A 21,625-nucleotide genomic window follows, 5' to 3' on the forward strand; every position below is an offset into this window, starting at 1 on the left:
CCACATCCTGCAAGCTGAGCAGCGCACGGCAAATAAATAAATAAACAAACAAATAAAGCAAATCCCAGAGCTCCTATCATTTAATCTCTCTGCATTTTAGATTCATCTATAAATAATGTGAACATAACCACAATGTTCTTGTATTAACAAAATTAACAGCAATTCCTTAGTAATATCTAATGTCCACTCTAAATACATGTTCTCCTGATTTTCTCAAAAATCTTTTTTTTTTTAACAATTGGTTTATTCAAATTACAATTCTCAGTCAATTTTTGATTCAGGGAGACACAATCCAAATATCTAGCAAGGTTTAAGATTGACATCTATACCTAGTGTTTAAGCAACTGGCCATATTGTGATTATTACTATTGAATTTTTCTTCATCCCAAACTCAATTTAGAAACATTCTAGTGTTGTGAATACTCCCATCTATGTCAGAGTATGGCTGTCAGATAGTTATTGACTGAAAATCAGCAGTGATTGGCAAAAATTATGTCTATACAGTGCACATCAAGTGGTTTGTGTCAATGCACGTGAAGTAAAAATTAGCACTACATTGATGGTAACCAGTCAAGAAACAATGTAGATAAAGACAAGCGACAAGACTCAACTGGACTTGCCATGTGGGAATGGTCTGATGGAATAAGTAGAATGCCTACACTGGAATGTCAATAAATATAAAAGGCAGTGCCAAGTCCCGACATGTGTACATCAAGGTGCATGGCTGATGAAACATTAAAGGAGATTGGGATATTGCCACTGTCTCTTTTTACCTGTAGACTGGCAAGTACACTTAGGAGACTCTTTCTTTTGGTCTGTAATTAAACATATGCTTACTCCAGCAGGCAGTAAGCACCTTAATTCACATGCTTACTTAGGTCTGAAATTTAAGGGTTAGCATATAAATGGAAATTGAATTACAAAATATTACTTTTATTATTGTTTCCTAAAAAAATAGCAGTCAGGCAGCAAACACTGTTATAGAATACATCCTTATCTTTCCCTTTTGTTTTTTCAGGGTTTCAAAGGGAGAAACCTTCAGCACCTTCACATATCTGTTTTTGTTTTTGTTTTTGTTTAGTTTTTAAAGGAATCTCCATACAGTTCTCCATAGTGGCTGCACCAATTTACATTCCCACCAACAGTGAAGGAGGGTTCCCTTTTCTCCACACCCTCTCCAGCATTTATTAACTTTTTAACGATGGCCATTCTGACCAGCGTGAGGTTACACCTCATTGTAGTCCCCCCCCCCCCCCCCCCCCCCGGTACGCGCGCCTCTCACTGTTGTGGCCTCTCCCGTTGAGGAGCACAGGCTCCGGACGCGCAGGCTCAGCGGCCATGGCTCACGGGCCCAGCCGCTCCGCGGCATGTGGGATCTTCCCGGACCGGGCACGAACCCGTGTCCCCTGCATCGTCAGGCGGACTCTCAACCACTGCGCCACCAGGGAAGCCCCACATATCTGTTTTAATGTCAAAACCTCAGCCTTGAGGACTTCACTTGGCTTTCCAGTTTCCTTAAGTGTTCAAATACCTAAATCTTCAAGTCTTTTTTTGTTTTGCAATTGTCAGTTGACTATAATAGAGACAGTGAGTTCTTTATATAATCGTTACCAAGTCCAAGCTTGCTCTGCTCACCGCACGACAGGCCAATGAATCGGAGATGAGGTGTTGAGGCAAGGAATACTTTATTTGGAAAGCTGGCAGACCAAGATGGCAGACTAGTGTCTCTGAAAAACCATCTTATCTGGGTCTGGATGCCAGTTTCTTTTACAGAATCAGAGAGGAAGAGGCAGTGAGGAAGTAAAATAAAAGGGCAACCAGTCTTGCAAAACATCTGGAATGGCCAGCCTCGGTGAGGGGATGTGTTGGTTTCCTTTTTCTTGCAGCCATTCACAGGTGGGCAGCGTTCCCTGAGGCAGGCCATTATGTATGATTATAGTAACAAACAGGTGGGCAGCGTTCCCTGAGGCAGGCCATTATGTATGATTATAGTAACAAAAGGAACAAAAAGCAAAGGTCCGATTTAGCTCTTCCCTGTTACTTATCACTCCCAAAGTAAGGCACACTAATCTGCTTTATCTAAGTCTGCACATGGTCTAAGAATTCCACATAAGTTTCTAAGGCTGGTATGAAGCAGGGTGATGCTCCCAGGAGCCTGAAAACACCGATTTGACAACTCAACAGTTATTTACTGAGCATCTACTTCATGAAAGGCACTGTGAGCAATACAGAGATGACCATGATCTTCAGGAGCTCTCCATTAATAGGGAAGACAGATTACATACAATCATAACGTAATGTGAAATGTGCCAAGTGCTGTAAAGATTCACAGTGTAGGGAGAACACAGTTTGGGACACATGACTGTGGGGCAGAACAATCTTCTTAGACGAGACTGTATTTGAACAGGGGAATGACATGATTAACAATTATATTAGCAATATGATTTAGAAAGGCTACTTTGGAAGGTGACGAATTGAAGGAGGGAAAGATCAAAGGAAGGAAAACAAGTAAGGCATTGCGATAATCCCAGAAAGAGTCAAAGAGGGCAAGATCTAGACAATGGTGCTGGTAATGAAGTGGAGATGACAGTGTGAACCAAAGAGGGGCGCTGAGTCTGAAATAGAGATTGAGAACTTACCAGCACCCAAGTGAGTGCGGAAGCCTCGGTGGTTGGTCAGGTCCCCAAAGGAGATAGGCTGAGAGAAGAGATCCAGTCCTTGAAGACTGTTTATATTTAAAAAATAAAAAATGGAGCAGAAGCCAAAGAAATGGAGAAGGTGCATGATTAGAAGAGAATTGGGGGACTTCCCTGGTCGTGCAGTGGTTAAGAACCCACCTGCCAATGCAGGGGACACAGGTTCAAGCCCTGGTCCGGGAAGATCCCACATGCTGTGGAGCAACTAAGCCCATGCGCCACAACTACTGAGCCTGCGCTCTAGAGCCTGAGAGCCACAACTACTGAGCCCATGTGCCACAACTACTGAAGACCCTGTGCTCTGGGGCCCACGTGCTGCAACTACTGAAGCCCACGCACCTAGAGCCTGTGCTCTGCAACAAGAGAAGCCACCGCAATGAGAAGCCCGCGCACCACAACGAAGAGTAGCCCCCATTCGCCACAACTAGAGAAAAGCCCACGCACAGCAACGAAGACCCAAAGCAGCCAAAAATAAATAAATAATAATAAAAGAAGAGAACTGGGGAAATTCCCGGGCATTCCAGTGATTAGGACTCTGTGCTTCTACTGCAGGGTTTGATCCCTGGTTGGGGATCCCGCAAACTGCGAGGCACGGCCAAAATAAAAAAATAAATAAATAAAATGGAAGAAAATATACTGTCACAGAAGCTTAGAGAAGATATAGGCTCAATAAGGTAAAGAAGAGGAGGCAATAGAAAGGAGATAAAGAAAGGCCAATGAGGGCGGGCAGAGAAGACATCATGAAGACATCATGTGATTTATCAACTAGGAATTTGTCAGTGACCACTCAGACACAGATTTCAGTCTAAATGTGATGATAAAGAAATGCAGGCAGGGAAGACAGTGTGAGAGAAGGCAAAGAAGACAAGCTTCAGAAGAAAGAGAACTGGAGAATAACAGGTGGAGGTATAACTAATGGGGAAAGGTTCTGAAAGAAGTGGGAAAGATGAAGGTCCCACGTTTCCTCCAAGACAGCAGGACTAGAGAAACCCTCTTTCCTACAGAGTCTCCCATCTCCTGACAGAAAGAGCTGGTGGTGACCAAGAGTGTGGGGACGGTGTCACTGCAGGGCCATTTTAGTGACAGCATCCATGAACAATGAAAACTAAAGCACAGACCTGGGCTGGGGGGACTCAGGTATGGAAATCTGATTACCACCTTATTTGTTACCTACAAGTTACTAGAATCTTCCTAGATCCAAGACCATCAAGAATCTCTCTTGCTTAGACTTCACACTATGTCTAGTCCTTTTTATTGGGCCTGGGTTCTTGGACAACAACTCCAGCCTAAATCTGTGGATCTCATATTATTCAAGAAATCTGTATTTCAATTAAAATCCCAAACTTTCATCTTAGTTTTTCCTTATTTTTTCATGCTGCATGGTGGCACCTCTGTCCACTAACTGATAATATCCTCTTCATCAAGAGAAACTTCTTGAATATATAACACATTCCACTGGCCTAACCGAATTCGTAGTCCTGGTGAGTCAGGACTCCCCTGACTTGATGCTACCAGCCAAAAGCCAGAAGCCCTAATTTCTTCATCTGGAAAATGTGAGCTTGCCCTAGGCAATATCTAAAGTTCTGAGTAGCTTTAAAATCCCATGATTCTAGAACATATGTATATGTATAACTGATTCACTTTGTTATAAAGCAGAAACTAACACACCATTGTAAAGCAATTATACTCCAATAAAGATGTAAAAAAAAAAAATCCCATGATTCTAAATCAACACTGCATAGAACTTTTGTTCTTTTCTTCTGGTTCAGGATTTCTTAGTGTAGTGTTTCCTTATGAATATACTTATTTCTGAACCAATATCTAAACTTGAGATTTTTAAAATATGGCAGAAAGGATGTGAGATGAACAACAATATATTCCTTTTATCAATGGCTTACCTCTCTTCATTGTTTTCCATCTGATTAGGGAAAGCAGCAAAGTCTAGTAGTAATTTAATGGCATCAAGGTATCCATTGTTACAGGACCAGTGCAAAGCTGTCCTTCCCTACAAACATAAAGAAAAATCAAGTACATCTGGTGTCAGTATTTTTGGACACATAGTTATTTATGATGACTCAAATATATAAACACTTCTCTCAAGCTGCTTAATTACAAAAAGAGAAAATATTAAGTATACAGTGGAAAAAATGGACTGTATCTTAACCAAATGATCAAAATTAATACTATGTTAAGAGGCATCAAATGTCTCCAGAAGTGATACCCTGAGAATTCAATATCACTGATGCAATATTCCAACCCAAAATGTAAAACTTGAATCTAATTATGATGAATCATTAGGCAAACTCAAATTGAGTGAAATTCTATAAAATAAATGGCCTGTATTCTTAAAACATTTCAATGTCATGAAAGATAAAAAAGGCTTGAAGCATTGCTAGAGATAAAAAGGAATACTTCATAGTGTTAAAGGCGTCAAAGAGGAAGATATCACAATCCTAAATCTGTATGCACATAATAGCACAGCTTCTAAATATACAGGATTAAAATTGACAAAATTGAAAGGGGAGATAGTCATATCCATAATCACAGTGGGAGATTTTTAACCCATCTTTACAATAGTTGATAGAACAAATAGATAAAAAAGCAGTAAAGATATAGAAGGCATGAACAATACAATGTAAAATTTGAACTAAGTGATATGTATATAAAACATTGCATCGAACAATGACAAAATTAGTACCCTTTTCAAGTATACATAGAACATTTACCAAAATCAACCAAGTGTGGGGATATGAAGAAAGCCTCAAAAGCTTTTGAAAGATTAAAATAGTTCAGAGTATGTTATTTAACTACAGTAAAATTTAAGCTACAAATCAGTGCGGTAGGTAGAATAAGGAACTCCCTTGCAAAGATGTCTACATCCTAATCTCTGGAATCTGTAACTATGTCATATTAAATGGAAAGGGGGAATTAAGGTTGTAGATGGTATTAAGGTTACTAATCAGCTCACTCTGAGTTGGGGAGATTATCCTGGATTACCCAGGTGGGCCCAATATAACCACAAGTGTCCTTATAAGTAAGTGACAGAGAGAGGCAGAAGGTGAATGCCAGAGTGATGTAGCGTGAGTGAGACTCAGCCAGTCACTGCTAGCTGTGAGGAATGCAGCCACAAGCCACAGAATGTGGGCAGCATCTAGAAGTTGGAAAAGTCAAGGAAGCAGATTCTCTCCTAGAGCCTCCAAAGAGAATGAAGTCCTGCCAACATCTTGGTTTTTAGGACATTTTGGACTCTGACTTCCAGAACAGTAAGATAATAAATTTGTGTTGTTCTAAGACACTAAGTTTCTGGTAATTTTTTATAGCAGCAATAGGAAACCAATATAATCAAAAACAAAAAGATAATGAGAAAATGCCCAACTGCCTGGAAATTAAATAATACACTTCTAAATAATCTATGGGTCAAATAATAAATCAAAATGGAAATCAGTGTTTGAGTTGAATGATAGTGATCGTACAATTTATCCAAATTTGTAAGATGGAGCTAAAGCATGCTTAGAATAAGAAACATGCTTAAATACATATACTGAAAAAAAAATTGAAAAAAATCAATGATTTAAACTTTCATCAAAAGAATCTTCTAAAAAATATTAAATCAAATCTGATGGAAGCAGATGGCAGGAAATAATAAAGATAAGAGTAAATGCCAATGAAATAGTGAAAAACTTAAAATATAGAAAATTAAAAAAGACTGGAGTCCTTTGAAGAGATGAATAAGCAAGACTGAAATTTTTTAAAAAAAGGAAAAGAGACAACATGTATTACCAATGTATGGAATGAATAAGAGGAAATCATTACAGGTCTTACAGACATAAAATAGAAAACAGAATGTATGATGAACTTTATGTGAATACATTTGACATTTTTAATAAAATGGATAAATTTCTCAAAAAAAATGCAACTTACCAAAGCTGAACGGAAAATGATTAGAAAATCTGAATTGTCTTTTTAATTATTAATGAAGCTGAATCAGTTATTAACAACCTTTGCACAAAGAAAACCCCTAGACCAGATGACTTCAGCAGGGAATTCTTCCAAACATTTAAAGAAGAATTTAACACAATCTTACACAAATTCTTTAGGAGAATAAGAAAAGAGGGACTACTCCCTAACTCTTTTCATAAGGTCAATGTAACCTTGCTACCAAAACATGACAATGTAAGAAAGGAAAATTATAGGTCAATCTCTCTCATGAACATAAATGCAAAAATATTAGCAAACAAAAATCCATCAATACATATATTTCAAAAATATATCATAAGTAGGACAATGTAATCAATGTAATTCACCACATTAATAGCAAAGAATAGAAAAAATAACATAATCATGTTGATAGATGCAGACACAGTATCTGATGAAAATTAAACAGCTAATTGTGATTTAGAAGAACTCTTAGCAACCAAAAATATAAGAGAATCTATAGCAAACATCACATTCAATGGTGAAATATTTAAAGCTTCCCCTGAGAAGCCAGAATGACTTAAGGATGTCAGCTCACCATTTCTATTGCATTGGCGGTCCTAGCTAGTTCAATAAGGCAAGACAAAGAAATGAAAGTCATAAGAATTGGAAAGAAAGAAATAAAAATGTTATTGTTCACAGACAGCATGATTGTTTATTTGGATAGTCCAAAACAATACACATGAAAACTAACAGAAGTGGGAAGTAGCTTACATAAGTAATATACTACTTATGTATGAACTTGTAAAAAAAAATGTAAAAGGTAAAACAAAGTATAAAAGATGCATTTCTAATAACATTGGTATAGGGACCATATTTTACACATTTTTCATTACGTTACTTTCACATATAGTAACAATCTTGATAAATACTTATTCAATGAATTAATAGGGAATATGTTTTCTGACTTGGAAAACATAATATGCTAGTATTTTTAAAGAGTTAAAGTAAGTAAACTAGCAAAATATGTCAATATTGGCTAAACTGAGAGAAATCAATACACTGCTACATAGCTGAGGGAAGCATAGATTAACCTGTGTGTTTTAATAATTGGTGTGAAAGTATATATCAGAGCCTAGTCACATTCATATACCATTCATTACTTTTATTCAAAAATCTCACTTACATGAAATTATTCTAAGAGAATAACCCAAAAGGAAAAAGTTAAATGCACAAAGATGATTAATGCAACATGTTCTATAAATAATGAAAAAGTATCCAGCAATAGGAAGTTACTGATTTAATTCTAAAGTCTAGGTTACAGGCATAGCTTGGACCTGACTCCCCCGCAATACTCCCACCACTGTTGTCACCTTAGGGTAATTATTTAAGCTCCATGAGCTTCAATTTCCTCCTCTGTAAAACAGGGATGATAATAGTAACTACTTTATAGACTTGCTGTGAGGAGTGAATTAGTTATTTTACAGAAAGCTCTCAGAACTTTGGAATATTAAGCATCCATGATTATGAAAAAAATTATATACCAATTGAAAAAGTACTGGTGATAATTCTGAGGGAGCAAAACAAAATGTGGTTTGTAAAATCATATGATATATATATTTATATACCTATAATCATATGCCATATATATATTTTATAAAAGTTATCAAACCGTTCCCGTTCTATATGATGACTTTGTTAAATTATATATGCATATATAGGCAAGGACTAGAAGAGAACATGGACAAATACAAATCACTTTTAATTAACAGATTTGTGAGTGATCTCTTCACTTGGTAAATTGTTGTCTTCCTTAATTTTAGTTAACGAAGAGGCAATGCTCCAAACACTTTGGAGCAGACAATATAAAAAAGACGTAGAATTTCTACCTCTTTGTCTTGAATGTTAGGGTCTGCGTTATTTTCCATGAGCACGGCCATGCAGTTGATATATCCCCCATATGCAGCGCACTGCAGTGGGGTTCTTCCTGCATAATCCTGCACATTTGGGTTGATCTTATTTTCTATCAATATCTGGCAGACATCAGCATTTCCTCCCAGCGCTGCCCAGTGTAGAAGAGAATGTCCATCTTGGTCGACTAGATCTACCCTTGCTCCACCTGAAAAAGCAAAAATGTAATGAAAATGTCTAATACAGAGAGCATTTATCAAAAAGAAGTTTAAAAAATATAACAACAGTCCTTTAAACGCTTTACTCTCAGCAAAAAGCTTTCATGTATATCATCTACTTCAGATTTTTACAATAAGCCTGTGAACTGGTCAGGGTAGGACTCCTTCCCCTTTTACATAAAGTGAAACTGAGGATTAGGCAGGTGCAGTGACTTTTTGCAAATCAAACAGCTACTAACAGGTGGAGCTAGCAGTGAACCTTGAGTTTCCTGATGCCAGGCTCTTCCCTCCATCCTTCTACCCAGGCAGCTCTCTGCCATGTAAAGCTATATTTCAAAGGCGAATGGAGGGGCTTCCCCGGTGGCATAGTGGTTGAGAATCCGCCTGCCAACGTAGGGGACTCGGGTTCGAGCCCTGGTCCGGGAAGATCCCACATGCCATGGAGCAACTAAGCCCGTGAGCCACAACTACTAAGCCTGCACTCTAGAGCCCGTGAGCCACAACTACTGAAGCCCGCGTGCCTAGAGCCCGTGCTCCGCAACAAGAGAAGCCACCGCAGTGAGAAGCCCGCACACCGCAACGAAGAGTAGCCCACTCGCCGCAACTAGAGAAAGCCCGCATGCAACAATGAAGACCCAACGCAGCCAAAAATAAGTAAGTAAATAAATAAATAAAATAAATCTATTAAAAAATAAGGTGAATGCAAGAAATCCTACCTTTTGAGAGTGACTTGTTAGGAGCACTCTTAATAACTAACCTTTGATGAGTGTCTGAATCACATCTTTGTGTCCCATCTCACAGGCTCGGAAAAGTGGAGTATGTTTCATGACATCAGTAGCATCTACTTGAGCATTATTTTCCAATAATAACTTCACGGTGCTGACATGGCCAGAAAGGGCAGCAGCATGTAAAGCTAAAAAGGGAGCGAAAGAAAGTGAAGAGCTTCCAAATAACAGCTTTACCTTTTTATTATACTATGTGTCTTCTTCACTTTTGATTTTCTCATCATTTTGGCTAAATGCAATTTAATCTTCAGGATTCTCTATTTTTTAACTTTAACAGATTTCTATCTTCCTTTCTATTCATATGTATTACTCACATTTTTCCCCTTTCCTTCTACCTTTCTCATCTCACTGTTTTCTTCCTTTCCATCCTGTTGTTCTGAAATGGTCTCCTCAGTTACTAGTTTATTATCTTTTCCTCTTTCTAAGAGAGTAAGAGAACAAAAAAATGACAAAGAGAAATGATTTAAATGATGCAGGCAATTCTGCCCACAAACCCACTCAATTAGTATATGTCCCTGACGGGTTGTGTGACGGGACCGTCAATCTACTGTTCCTTCAGTTGGTTACCTGTGCTATTCCTGCAGTTGGTCTGTGTACCCACATGGTACTGACAGTATGTGTATCTTACTGCACTGAGTGCATTTTTCATACAACATGACTCCAAATGCAAGTCAGCTATTTCCTCAGGGCGCAATTTCAAAACAGCAATTCCTTTCAAGATTGGAGAAAAAAGTGAGATGGAATGTAGTCTCCTCTCTGGTAAGGGGTCTGAAAGAGTAATTTTGACTATGTGTGAGTTTCACATTACGCTGATCCCTGCCTACATTATTCCACTCTAGTGCTTATGTCATCACTCTTTAGATTACTCTTGAAATTCTATTTAATTCATCACTCTAAATTCTGAATTTTTCAGGATAACTGTCTAGAGGCCTGGGTCAATTCTTTCTAAGGGTTATGGCTCTATACTGTCTAGGATAATGTTTCTTTCATAAAGTGTGATCCATGGACCAAACCTGGGATGCCTATGAAATGCAGATTCCTGGGGATTTGTTGAGAAGCTATTGCGGACTGGGTACTAATATAATGCTGGGAATTCAGCAGGGAACAAGATAGCTAAGGTTATATTCTCATAGAGGAAGCAAAACAAAACAAGAACACCGAAGTAATAACATTTAAGTATTAGATGGTGATGGATGGTATAATTAAAGAAGTAAAAAGTATTTTGATATATAGAGTGACTGGGGGATTACTTTTGATTGGTGGTTAGGGAAAGCCTTGCTAAGGTGCTGACATTTAAGTTGAGAGTAAATCATAAAAAAGAGACAGCAAAGCAGAGAACTCAAGGGAGAGTAGTCTGGGCAAAGAGAACAATGAGTACAGGGGTAGGAATGAATATATGTGTTTAAGGAAGGCAAAGAAGCTGCAGCACAATGAGTGAGAATGAGGTAAGTCAGAAAGGTAGAAAAGGCCAGACCATAAATGGCCATACAGGTCAGAGTGATGGAAGACACTGAAGGGCTTTACGTAGCTGAGTGATATTCGATTTATGCTTTCAACAGATCACTCTAGCTGTTTTGAGAATGCATTATAGTAAATTAGAGTGTAAGCAGGGAGACCAGTTAACGCTAGCGCAGTTGACTGGGTGAAAACAGTGGTGGCTTGAACTAGGGTGACAGGATTGGAGATGGAGAGAAGCAGAAAGATTTAGATTATATTTTGGAGGTGGAGTCAACAGGACTTCTTGACAGGATTTGATGTAGGATCTCTATATAGTCTGGGAACAGCCCTAGTAATTCTAATGCATACTTTAGTAATTCTAATGCATACTAGAGAGTTTGAAAAGCCTGACCTAAATGGCTGAATGTTAGTTTGGCCTAGACAAGATTCAGATGGGTGTGAGAGACTTCAAAAATCTGAAGTGTGTCATATGGAAGACAACGCAGAGTGGAACATTCAGTTTGACAAATTTTGGCTCAGTATAAGGAAGCGCACCCTGATAGAGTGACATTAAGATGGAAGTAATGGGTTCTCTATATTGGAGCTGTTCAACCAGAGGCTGAAAGACACTGGGGAGATGTCTTTGGTGAAAAACACTGGTGAGAATGTTATAAGGCAAATTAAGGCATGATACATCTGTGAGAGTTCTGTGATTTTCACATTTAAGAGCATAAGAATGCTTTTTATTTTTTCTCCCAGATGAAATTTTATACAACATCCAACATATAAAATAGTTAAGAGTTGAGTGGTTCTGACTAAAGTAGGGGTAGAGGGTTACTCACTTAAGCATTTACCCCTCAGCAACATTTCAGGTACCTCTATAGGAACATGTTGCTCTGAAGAACATGGTTTGGAAAACCCTGGACTACATTTAATTTTAAGGTACTTTTTAATTCTGAAATTCTACAATTATGTAATGTGGCTTCAAGTATGCAACAGATACTCTTCAGACAAATATCAATGTCAAATTTTTAAAAAACAGACAAAATTTCAATTAAGCATAAGATAGAATTAATGATATTAAAGGAAATTCCCCATTTCTGACTTTTTTCATTTATTTTAAAACAATCTTAGACTACTATTGCTGCTCCCTCTTTGAAAAAGTACCACAAGTTTACCTAGGAGCTTTAAAAATTATTTTCAATAACTTTCTGTTATGGAAAATTTCAAACATATTCAAAAGTAAAGGCAATAATAGTCCAATGAACTCAATATTGTCATCATCCAGATTCAACAATTATGTGTTGGCTAACCTTGTTCCATCTAACTGCTATCCATTCCCCCACTTCTGATTTTTTGAAGAAAATTCTAGAGTCATATGCTTCCGTTTGTGAATATTTTAGTATGTCTGAAAGACAAGGATTCTTTTTTTAAACACAACCACTGTATCAGTCAGAGTATCTCTCATATAACTCTAACAGATAGAATTCAATATGAAGAATTGCTACCTTTGTACTGAAGAACTGAAAAAGCAAAAAGGGAACAGTAAGGTATCACAGAGGCAGTAAATGCAGAAAACGGCGAGCAATTCTAAGACTGAGGAAACAAAAAGAAGAGGATGGAATTATTACAACTTTAAATGCTCAGAAGAGGCACCCGGCAGAGCCGAAGCTCAGACCTCAGAGGAGGGGCTTTGCTTGGCTGTTGCGGGTATCTCTGAGGAGGGTGCTCTTTGGCGGCTACCATAAGTGCTGGAAAAGCTGCAAAGTGAAATTAACTGTTGCCACTGGAACAAGCTCTCAGTACTCTGTTGTGTGAGACTTACTAGGGTAATGCTGACAGGAACGGGAAACAAAAACAAGAATAGGAAGCAAACAGGAAGATGCACTCCCCTGCTCCTCTTCCAGCTTTCCAGTCTCCCTGTACTGCCCCCTATGGGCTGACTCCCCTGCTGGCAAAGAGGGAATGTGGTTTGCAGAGCCCCAGCCCCAGTCAAGCAAAGAAAAGATAGGCCCATTTTCATACCTAAAAAATATTAACAAAAGTTTTGTAATACCAAATATCCAGATAGTGTTCACATTTTCCTGAGAGCTTTATAATTTTTTTTTTTATAATTTTTTTGTAATTTATTTATTTGAATCAAGATCCAAATAATGCCCATATATTGCTATTGATAAGAACTCATTTTTAATTAAGGCAAAACAACTCTGTAGAGGGATGATGGAAAGGAACTCACCTGCATAGAATAGAAATGTCAGGAAGGTATCTCTGACATATAATAAAATCTCCTTAGGATAAAGAGCCCAGGGAATGAATGAATTTGAGAGGAATTTATGTCTCAACCCCAACCATGATGCACATTAGAAAGGCAACTTTGGTCGACAGAATGCAAGTATCCTAGCCCATACTTTATTAAAATACATGAAAAGTTAAACAAAGAGTGATGCTAGTGATAAAGACTGCATACTAATACAAGTCTGACAAAAAAATTAAATATTCAAATCATTTATAAGCTCAGTGTCCTATGCGTCTGTACAATACTCCTTAAGAAGCTTAAGGTCTACTATGAAGCTTTGGTATAGAAATATTCAATACTTTAAAAAGTTAAAGGCTTTATCAAAATTGATATTACCTAAAAACTCTTTTTAAAAAATTAGAAGGTGAGATGGTCTCAGTATAGGGAGGGAGATACGAGGTGTAGCAACTCCATTCCCCTCTGTCCCCCAAGTGCTACATCAATAGTGCCGGTGGTCAAGAAAGATCTTATCCAGGATAACAGGTAGGTGCAAACAGCTCTAGTATGTTTCTACAAATAAAAAAACATAATATTGAGAAGCTCATAGCTGAGGTTTTGTTCTGTTCAGTGTTATTGTGCTGTTGTGTGATTTTTCTTTCTCTTTCTGACTTGCAATTTGGATATACAGGTGTCCCTCGATATCTGTGGGGGATTGGTTCCAGGAGCCTCTATAGATACCAAAATCTGAAGATGCTCAAGGCCTTTATATAAGATGGTATAGTACAGTGAATACAAGTCAGGCTTCCATATCCGCAGATGCAAAACCCTCAGATATGGAGGGCTGACTGCAGTATATAAGGAAGAGACCTCTAAGGTGACAATGAGTGTTAAAAAACGTATCCTTCTCTTACTAATCAACACATAGTTAGAGGGCTCTCTTATTAGAAAAAGAGATTAAAGGAAGCACCTAGTAAGAGATTTTGAAGCTTTGAAGCTTCTAGAGCCATGGGAGGTTAACTCTGAAATGGGAGATTCAGGATGCAGCAATGCTGTTCAAAACTGAGAAAAGAGCATATTAAATGAGCCTGGTGAGAACATACTTAGATGTGTGTGTTCTCTAAAATGTAATTCTAAATGGTTGAAAATATAGTTAATAATTGCTAGGTATGTATAGTTTTAAAATGCAGGTTCATTCTTTTTACACAAAGATATATGACCAGAAGAGTTCCCGCAATCATGTCTAAGGAGCAACAAGGCTTGTAAATCAAATGCCAAGATTCACTTGGTAGAAACACAGGCTAATTTTAGCCATAATACTCGGAAGAAATAAAGCTGCTGCAGTGATGTCCTGGCAACCTAAACTTAAAAAGTTAAGATGAAAGTCAAACAATATTAGCTTAGGAACAATGGTTTCAACTTACTATTTTGCAAAATAGCACCATCTACACCTTGAAGCTTGAATGAAAGCAAACTGAATACGTCTGCCAGTTCTTACCTGTACCTCCATACTTGTCTGCCATGTTAATGTCAATGTCAGATTTTAAACTCAGCATAGTCCTAAGGACGTCATCACTGCCTTTCCCAGCAGCCCACATAAAGGATGTTCTTCCTTCAAGGTCTGAATCATCTTTTACTGAAGGATGTTTTAGAAACACTTTAACTGTTTCCTGTAAGAAAACTTCATTTAAAAATTTGAGACAAGAGAGTAGCATTTTCTTTGGTAAGAAAGCCAGTGTTATATGTGACTTCCACTAAGAAGCAAAGTATTTTTTCCTCTATTTTTTTTTTTTTTGCAGTACACGGGCCTCTCACTGTCGCGGCCTCTCCCGTTGCGGAGCACAGGCTCCGGACGCGCAGGCTCTGCGGCCATGGCCCACGGGCCCAGGCGCTCTGCGGCATGTGGGATCCTCCCGGACCGGGGCACGAACCCGTGTCCCCTGCATCAGCAGGCGGACTCTCAACCACTGCGCCACCAGGGAAGCCCCTTCCTCTACTTTTGAATCAAATGAAATTATCTTTTTATGAATAACGAAATTACAATTTCCATTGAAAGTAACAATCTTCTGTCCTTATACATTGGTTTTAGTTTTCATAGCACTTCAAAAATATAACTTAACTCCCTCATTCAACATTCTAATAATTGAGAATGATCATCCTCAATTAAGTTTAAAAACTCAACTGCAGAGAAGCCTAATACATTCTCTCACTGTATGTTTTGTTGCTATTTTTAAAAATAGTGCATTTATCAAATAATTATGGGTGGTTACTGAGAAATGCAGTGTTCAATTCATCTAAACAAATATTGATTCAGCATTTCCTACATTCAAGGTCCTTCCTCTATAGAATCATACAAAAATTAGGACCCTTAGTAATTCTAATAGTGTTTAACAATTTTAACGGGGGTTAATATTCATAGCATTTAAAATTGCATCTTTCCTCAAAACTCAGATGCTTACAAGCTTTTAGGAAGATCATAGAAACTTTTGCTTGAATGGAAATAAAATAGTTTCAGAAGAGAACAATTTCTGGAGGCTGTGAGTTGGTAAAAAATGTACAAAATGTTGATGATCAATATTTCAGAGCAAGAAAAAATTTAAGGGCTCATCTCGTCCAGCTCCTCATTTTACAGATGACATTTAGACTCAAGGTCATATAAGCATTGGTAGCAGTTAACAGGAGTAGAATGCAGGGTTAAATCACTTCACTCTTTCCACTGTAACACACACTGCTTCCTCGTCTTAAAACTAGATGTTGAGCTACTGAGGTATTACAGCTTAGTGCTCCTTAGGATCTAGTGTATGTCCTTATTAAGTAGATTTGAATAAAGAAATAAAATTTTGGGACTTCCCTGGTGGTTAAGAATCCAGTGCAGGGGACACGGGTTCAATCCCTGGTCCAGGAAGATCGCACATGCTGCAGAACAACTAAGCCCGTGTGCCACAGCTACTGAGCCTGCACTCTAGAGCTTGCGAGCCAGAACTACTGAGCCCACGTGCCACAACTACTGAAGTCCGCACACTAGAGCCCATGTCCGCAACAAGCCACTGCAATGAGAAGCCTGCACACTGCAACGAAGAGTAGCCCCCGCTCGCCACAACTAGAGAAAGCCCATGTGCAGCAATGAAGACGTGATGCAGCCAAAAATAAGTAAATAAATAAATTTATTAAAAAAAAGAAATAAAATTTTAAAATGTTGGTGATTTGGGGGGTTTCTTTTAATAATTTGCAAACATTTCTTTGTTGAGTATGTTTTCTTAATGATAAATGTTTGCAAGGGTTTTATGGGACTGTTGTTGATGATGTTTTTTAAAAAGAGAATTTCAACCTTTTCTGAATTAGTAGAGTCCCAGGAGATCAAGGGACTTGAAACTGAGCCTATAAAATTTGCATAATTATTAAAAAACTTAAAAAACTATTTCTGTAATTGGCAGATTGTCTAAAGCAAGTGTTTCTTTGAATAAACATCTATAATGTTCTAGCGTTCTTTCTTACTTGCATTAGCACAGTTACTTAATTACTGGTTTCTGTACATAGGTTAAATTTGGAGTCTAAGACTTGGGTTCAAGATCTTGAGCAAATCATTTAATCTCTTGGAACCTTGGTTTCTTCATCTGTAAGTAGGGATAACATATCCTTTCATAGGCCTATGTTGAAATATGGATTGAATTCTGATTTCCATAGGTTGACTAGACTGGGCCAATTGGATTTCTTATCTATGTGTAATAAGAATGAACTCCTCCTCAAAAACTCTGTATTTTTCTGAGATCTTGGGAGATAATAGAAGATAATGGCTTACCAAAACTTTAGGTGATATATAGAATAGACTTTTAGGAATGCCAAGAAGAGGGATGATTGCTATAGTTGCTCTGGGTATCAGAGAGAAAGAAAAGTGGGAAAGTAAGATGTTTTCTCAATTCAAGAATTCAGTGTATTCAATAGTGCATTTGGGGAGGTCAGGAAGATGGAATTATACTATGCTGATGATAACATTCTCATAATTTAATGAAACCAGGTGTTTCACTATGCACTCTCATGTAGAAGGCAGCAAAATCCACTGTGACTGCGTTAATGTGTGCCTCTTTGGATGTGTCTCTAGTTCTTAGTGGCCACTCATACTCAGGAGGCTGAAGCAGCCTAGACATTATCATGTTGCTGGCTGGACTGAGTGACATAATGGATGAGAAAGTACTTTGTAAACTGTAAAGAGTGGCAGGAAGGAACTATTAATAATAGTTAATATCTTTGGATATATCCATAATTCATATTTTTGCTTTCTCAGATATACAATATACAAAATTATTAGCACAAATAATAATAACAATGAATGCTATTTCTTGAATACCTACTCTATGCCAAGTATTACACTAGGCACTGGTCATAAACTTTCTCTAATCCTTACAATAATCCTAAAAGAAAAGGTATAATTATTCTCATTTTACATATGAAGAAACTAAGATTCAGAGAGGTTAAGAACTTATGCAAGGTCATACAGCCAGCAAATAGCACAGTCAGGATTCTAGCAAAGGTCTATTTAGTTCTAAAGCCTTGCCCACTGCCTTCAGGACAATTATAGATTGCCAAACACTAGATTGTCTTTAGTGCCTTACAATTAACAAAAAAGATTAAGTACACTTGCAGTAAAGCAAAATGCTACACTGAACAGTTAAAATAAAAATTCTTTAAAACTTCCCACGTGACTAACAACTTTATAAAAATTCAGACTATCACCTGAATCAGAGAGTGAACAGTATGAGCAACTGTTAAAAAATAATTGCTACACAAACACACAAATGAGTACATGTAACAGTGTGAAACCTGAGTAAGGTCAGTGGATTATATCAATATCAATTTCCAGTTTATGACATTATATTATACTTTTGCAAGATGTTACCACTGGAGTGAACTGAATGAAGGGTACACGGGATCTTGCTGTCTTATTTCTTACAACTGCATGTGAATTTACAATTATATCAAAATAAAAATTTAATTAAAAAAAAAGATAATTGTCATGGTTTACTTACAGCGAAGTTACTCTGAGCTGCATAGTGCAAGGGTGTTGCTCCTTGGCTGTCAGATGGGATGGTTCCAGACTTATTTCTTTCTAAAAGGAGATGGACAATCTGTGCGTGGCCTGAAAGCAGACACAAGGTAGTTATCACATAAAAGAACTGATTCATTTATAATCTATTTAAAGGAAAGGGGTAAGAAAAATCATTAGCACATAAACCAGCATTCACAATGCCCAGTGCAGCCTCTTCTAACTTCTCACGAAAATACATGATTATGTAGCATAAAGGCAAAAACTTACAACACTAAAAACTTAATGCTTCCACCAGGAAGGAAACGACTAATTATAATAGCCAGATTGAGAAAAAACTGTATTAGGTATCAGCTCACTGCATCCCCTGGCTTCACCTTATAAAACTGCTCAAAAAAACAGAAGGCAGCACGTTAGAAGCCAGCCCATCTCAGCCATCAGTGTCTCTAGTCTCCAGGTTCCATTGCACCATCAATCAGAACTGCACAGTTGTCCTCTTCTGCTATTCAGGAGGACAACCTATAATACAAACTCTTGTGACCTCTGAGGCCTTCTATCCATCCCCTCTAACCTCCCTCCCCCAATTTTTTAACATCTAGGCAGTGATTTCAAATCCCAGAAAACAAGTGGGCAGGAATGATGAGGTGGTAGTAGAGAAACATGCTCTGCAGTACACTTTGGAGGATGTGGATGTGGTCTCCACAAGTGAAGAACTGTAGAAAGGATCAAAGAATAAATAAGCCTGGTAATAGTATATTTAAGAAACCTGAATTTCATACATGCCATTGCTTCAGCATATAGGGAATGAGGCAATGAAGAAGATGCCACATTAGCAGAGCAAGAATACACTGCATGAAAGCCAGGCAGAAAAAAAGGAATTTGAGTGGGAGTTGTGCTCGTCTACCTGCTCTCCAGCTATGGTTTGAGATGGAGTTCTCCATAACATGAATGGGCAAAAACAGGATCAAAGGCAATCTATGCACATAGTCAATCTAAATATCTCTCTTTTTTTCTTTTTTTTTGGTACGTGGGCCTCTCACTGTTGTGGCCTCTTCCGTTGCGGAGCACAGGCTCCGGACGCACAGGCTCAGCAGCCATGGCTCACGGGCCCAGCCGCTCCATGGCATGTGGGATCTTCCCAGACCGGGGCACGAACCCGTATCCCCTGCATCGGCAGGTGGACTCCTAACCACTGCACCACGAGGGAAGCCCTAAATATCTCTTGTTTGAAAGATAAAGAGAAAAATTCAGAAAAGGCTATATGAAAACATACTCTAGGACAGGGAGAAAGGAACACCATCAGAAAGAAGAAGAGCATACCTCAGAAAATGATCTAGAGAAGGATCCAGAGGAAAATTTCAGGCAACTGTTTGGCATCCTTGACTTTTGCAAAGAGATGGCCTCTATGAAATGAAACAGAATATCCTAAGAAGAGAATAATCTAAAATGAAAAGGTAATGGAAGGAGATAAAAAGGAAAAAAGCTGAGATAAAAAGAAATATGGATGAGAGAAGGAAATCAAAATATAACCTAAAATACAATCTATAAGAGGCAGAAAGAAAGCTGAACTTGTGAAACACAAGTCAATTTAGTGCTGTGGAGACAAATTTGCAAAGTCCTCCTAGAATGCAGAGGAAAAGGGATGAAACTGCACCTTGAAATGAAGTCTAAATAATAATTATAAATCTGACTATAAAACTGAATGCAATCATTTAAAAAAGAGATAATGTGTAATTTAAAAACTAAGTCCATAATAATAATGGTTTATTATAATTATTAATATTAATTAATAATTACTATCAGATTATATTTACAAATACCCAAAGAATGATAAGTGAAAGTGTGCTAAATTCCTCATTTTAAATAGATGGGAATCAATAGACACAGTTTTGCTCTGGACTCTGACTTAGGCTTAAAAATTTAAAAGTAACTACTAGTAGAACCTAAAAATCCTCCTAAAACATTAGGCAATTCAAAACCAAACAACAACGAATGTAATGCACACACCACAAGGCAGAAAACAAAGGAATCAGGAAAAAAACCAAAACACTAATAATACTCAAAGAGCAGAATAACAGAAAAAAGATCAAATTATACAATTTATAACAATGATTATCAGTGGGTAAAACTCCTTCACTAAAAGAGAAAGACTCTCAGATTGCCAAAAATCAGACACATACACATATATACTCTCTCATCTAAAAAAGTGATTCCCAAAAAGATTAAGTCAAAGGCATATCAGGAAATATGATGAAAAGGAAATCAAATATCATAGTATTAGCTCACACATAAAATTAAAGCCCTTCTCCAAAAAAGCAAAGGCATTGAATGTGATGATTATTTTATATTTACATTTGTCAACAAATGTGCATTACTTTTATAATAAAAATGAAAAGACGATGTTGAAATTAATATATAACAGAGAATACATTTTATATTGCTAAAATTTAAGCATACAACAGAGGGATTTAGGTATAAAGTGCCACGTATCAATTAAAAACTAAAACAATTAAATAGGAGGTGGGAGCTGACAGGGGGAGAGAAGCCATGGAAAATTTCCTATACTCATGCAGTTCCTCCTGCTGTTGATCCTTGGTTTCACATTCAACTCACCTAGTAAAGCTGCCCAGTGAAGAGGCGTTCGAAATAAGTTATCATAAGATGTTATATTGCAGCTTTCGTATGAGGTCAGGACATCAACCACTGTCACGTTCCCATCAGCAACTGCAAAGTGAAGAGGTGTTCGACCCTCATAGTCTTGCCAGTTCAGTAAAGACTCTGTTGGAGCAGCATCCTATTTTTAAGGAACCAGAGACATACATGGAATCCTTACTAAATCACATTTGACATAGTATTAACTGAGCAATTTTTGAAACCTACATATTCTCTCTCAGCAGAAGTGATACATTCAGAAAAAATGTATATAGTCTAAATCTTTAAAAATTAAATTTCATATTTAACTATAAAAAGTACAGAAAAGATACAATAAACAACATGTACCATCTATCAATAGATTAAATAGGGATCAACATTTTGCCTAATGTGCTTTTTTATCTCTTACAGCTTCAGCTAAAGGCATATGTTTTGTATTTTTGCTTCACATATATACATCCATAAACAACAGTTAAATTTTGTATGTGTGTTTTCAATATTTATACTTATGTATTATACCATACATATCCCTGAATTTTTTCTTTCAAAATTATACTTTTGAATTTTTAATTCCAACACAATACATTTGGGTATCTATGATGATACTAGTCCATTTGTTAAACCACAATTTAGTTAACCATTCTCCTACTGAGGGATATTTAGGTTATTTACATTTTTTCCCACTATTAACAATAATGCTGCAATGAACACGCTTCCTTTACATGTCCCTTTGTGGC

The 21,625-nt window shown here is 37.4% G+C and overlaps 1 protein-coding gene across 8 annotated transcripts in view; it reads right to left on the bottom strand.

Moving 5' to 3' along the window:
- INVS (inversin) overlaps window positions 1-21,625 on the bottom strand; it is a 142,797-nt gene that overhangs the window by 46,148 nt on the left and 75,024 nt on the right. For 7 of the 8 annotated variants that reach the window (XM_060154730.1, XM_060154731.1, XM_060154733.1 and 4 more), the window contains 6 exons: window positions 20,850-21,030; window positions 18,220-18,329; window positions 14,694-14,865; window positions 9,498-9,653; window positions 8,501-8,730; window positions 4,595-4,701 (listed from right to left, as the gene is read on the bottom strand). In XM_060154730.1, the coding sequence (XP_060010713.1) occupies window positions 4,595-4,701; window positions 8,501-8,730; window positions 9,498-9,653; window positions 14,694-14,865; window positions 18,220-18,329; window positions 20,850-21,030 (956 nt within the window). Of the gene's footprint in view, window positions 1-4,594; window positions 4,702-8,500; window positions 8,731-9,497; window positions 9,654-14,693; window positions 14,866-18,219; window positions 18,330-19,556; window positions 19,681-20,849; window positions 21,031-21,625 lie in introns of those variants that run through there. The other variant, XM_060154734.1, reaches the window with a different exon arrangement.

Source organism: Lagenorhynchus albirostris, chromosome 7, assembly GCF_949774975.1.
Source record: "Lagenorhynchus albirostris chromosome 7, mLagAlb1.1, whole genome shotgun sequence".
In the NCBI taxonomy this organism is placed as follows: domain Eukaryota; kingdom Metazoa; phylum Chordata; class Mammalia; order Artiodactyla; family Delphinidae; genus Lagenorhynchus; species Lagenorhynchus albirostris.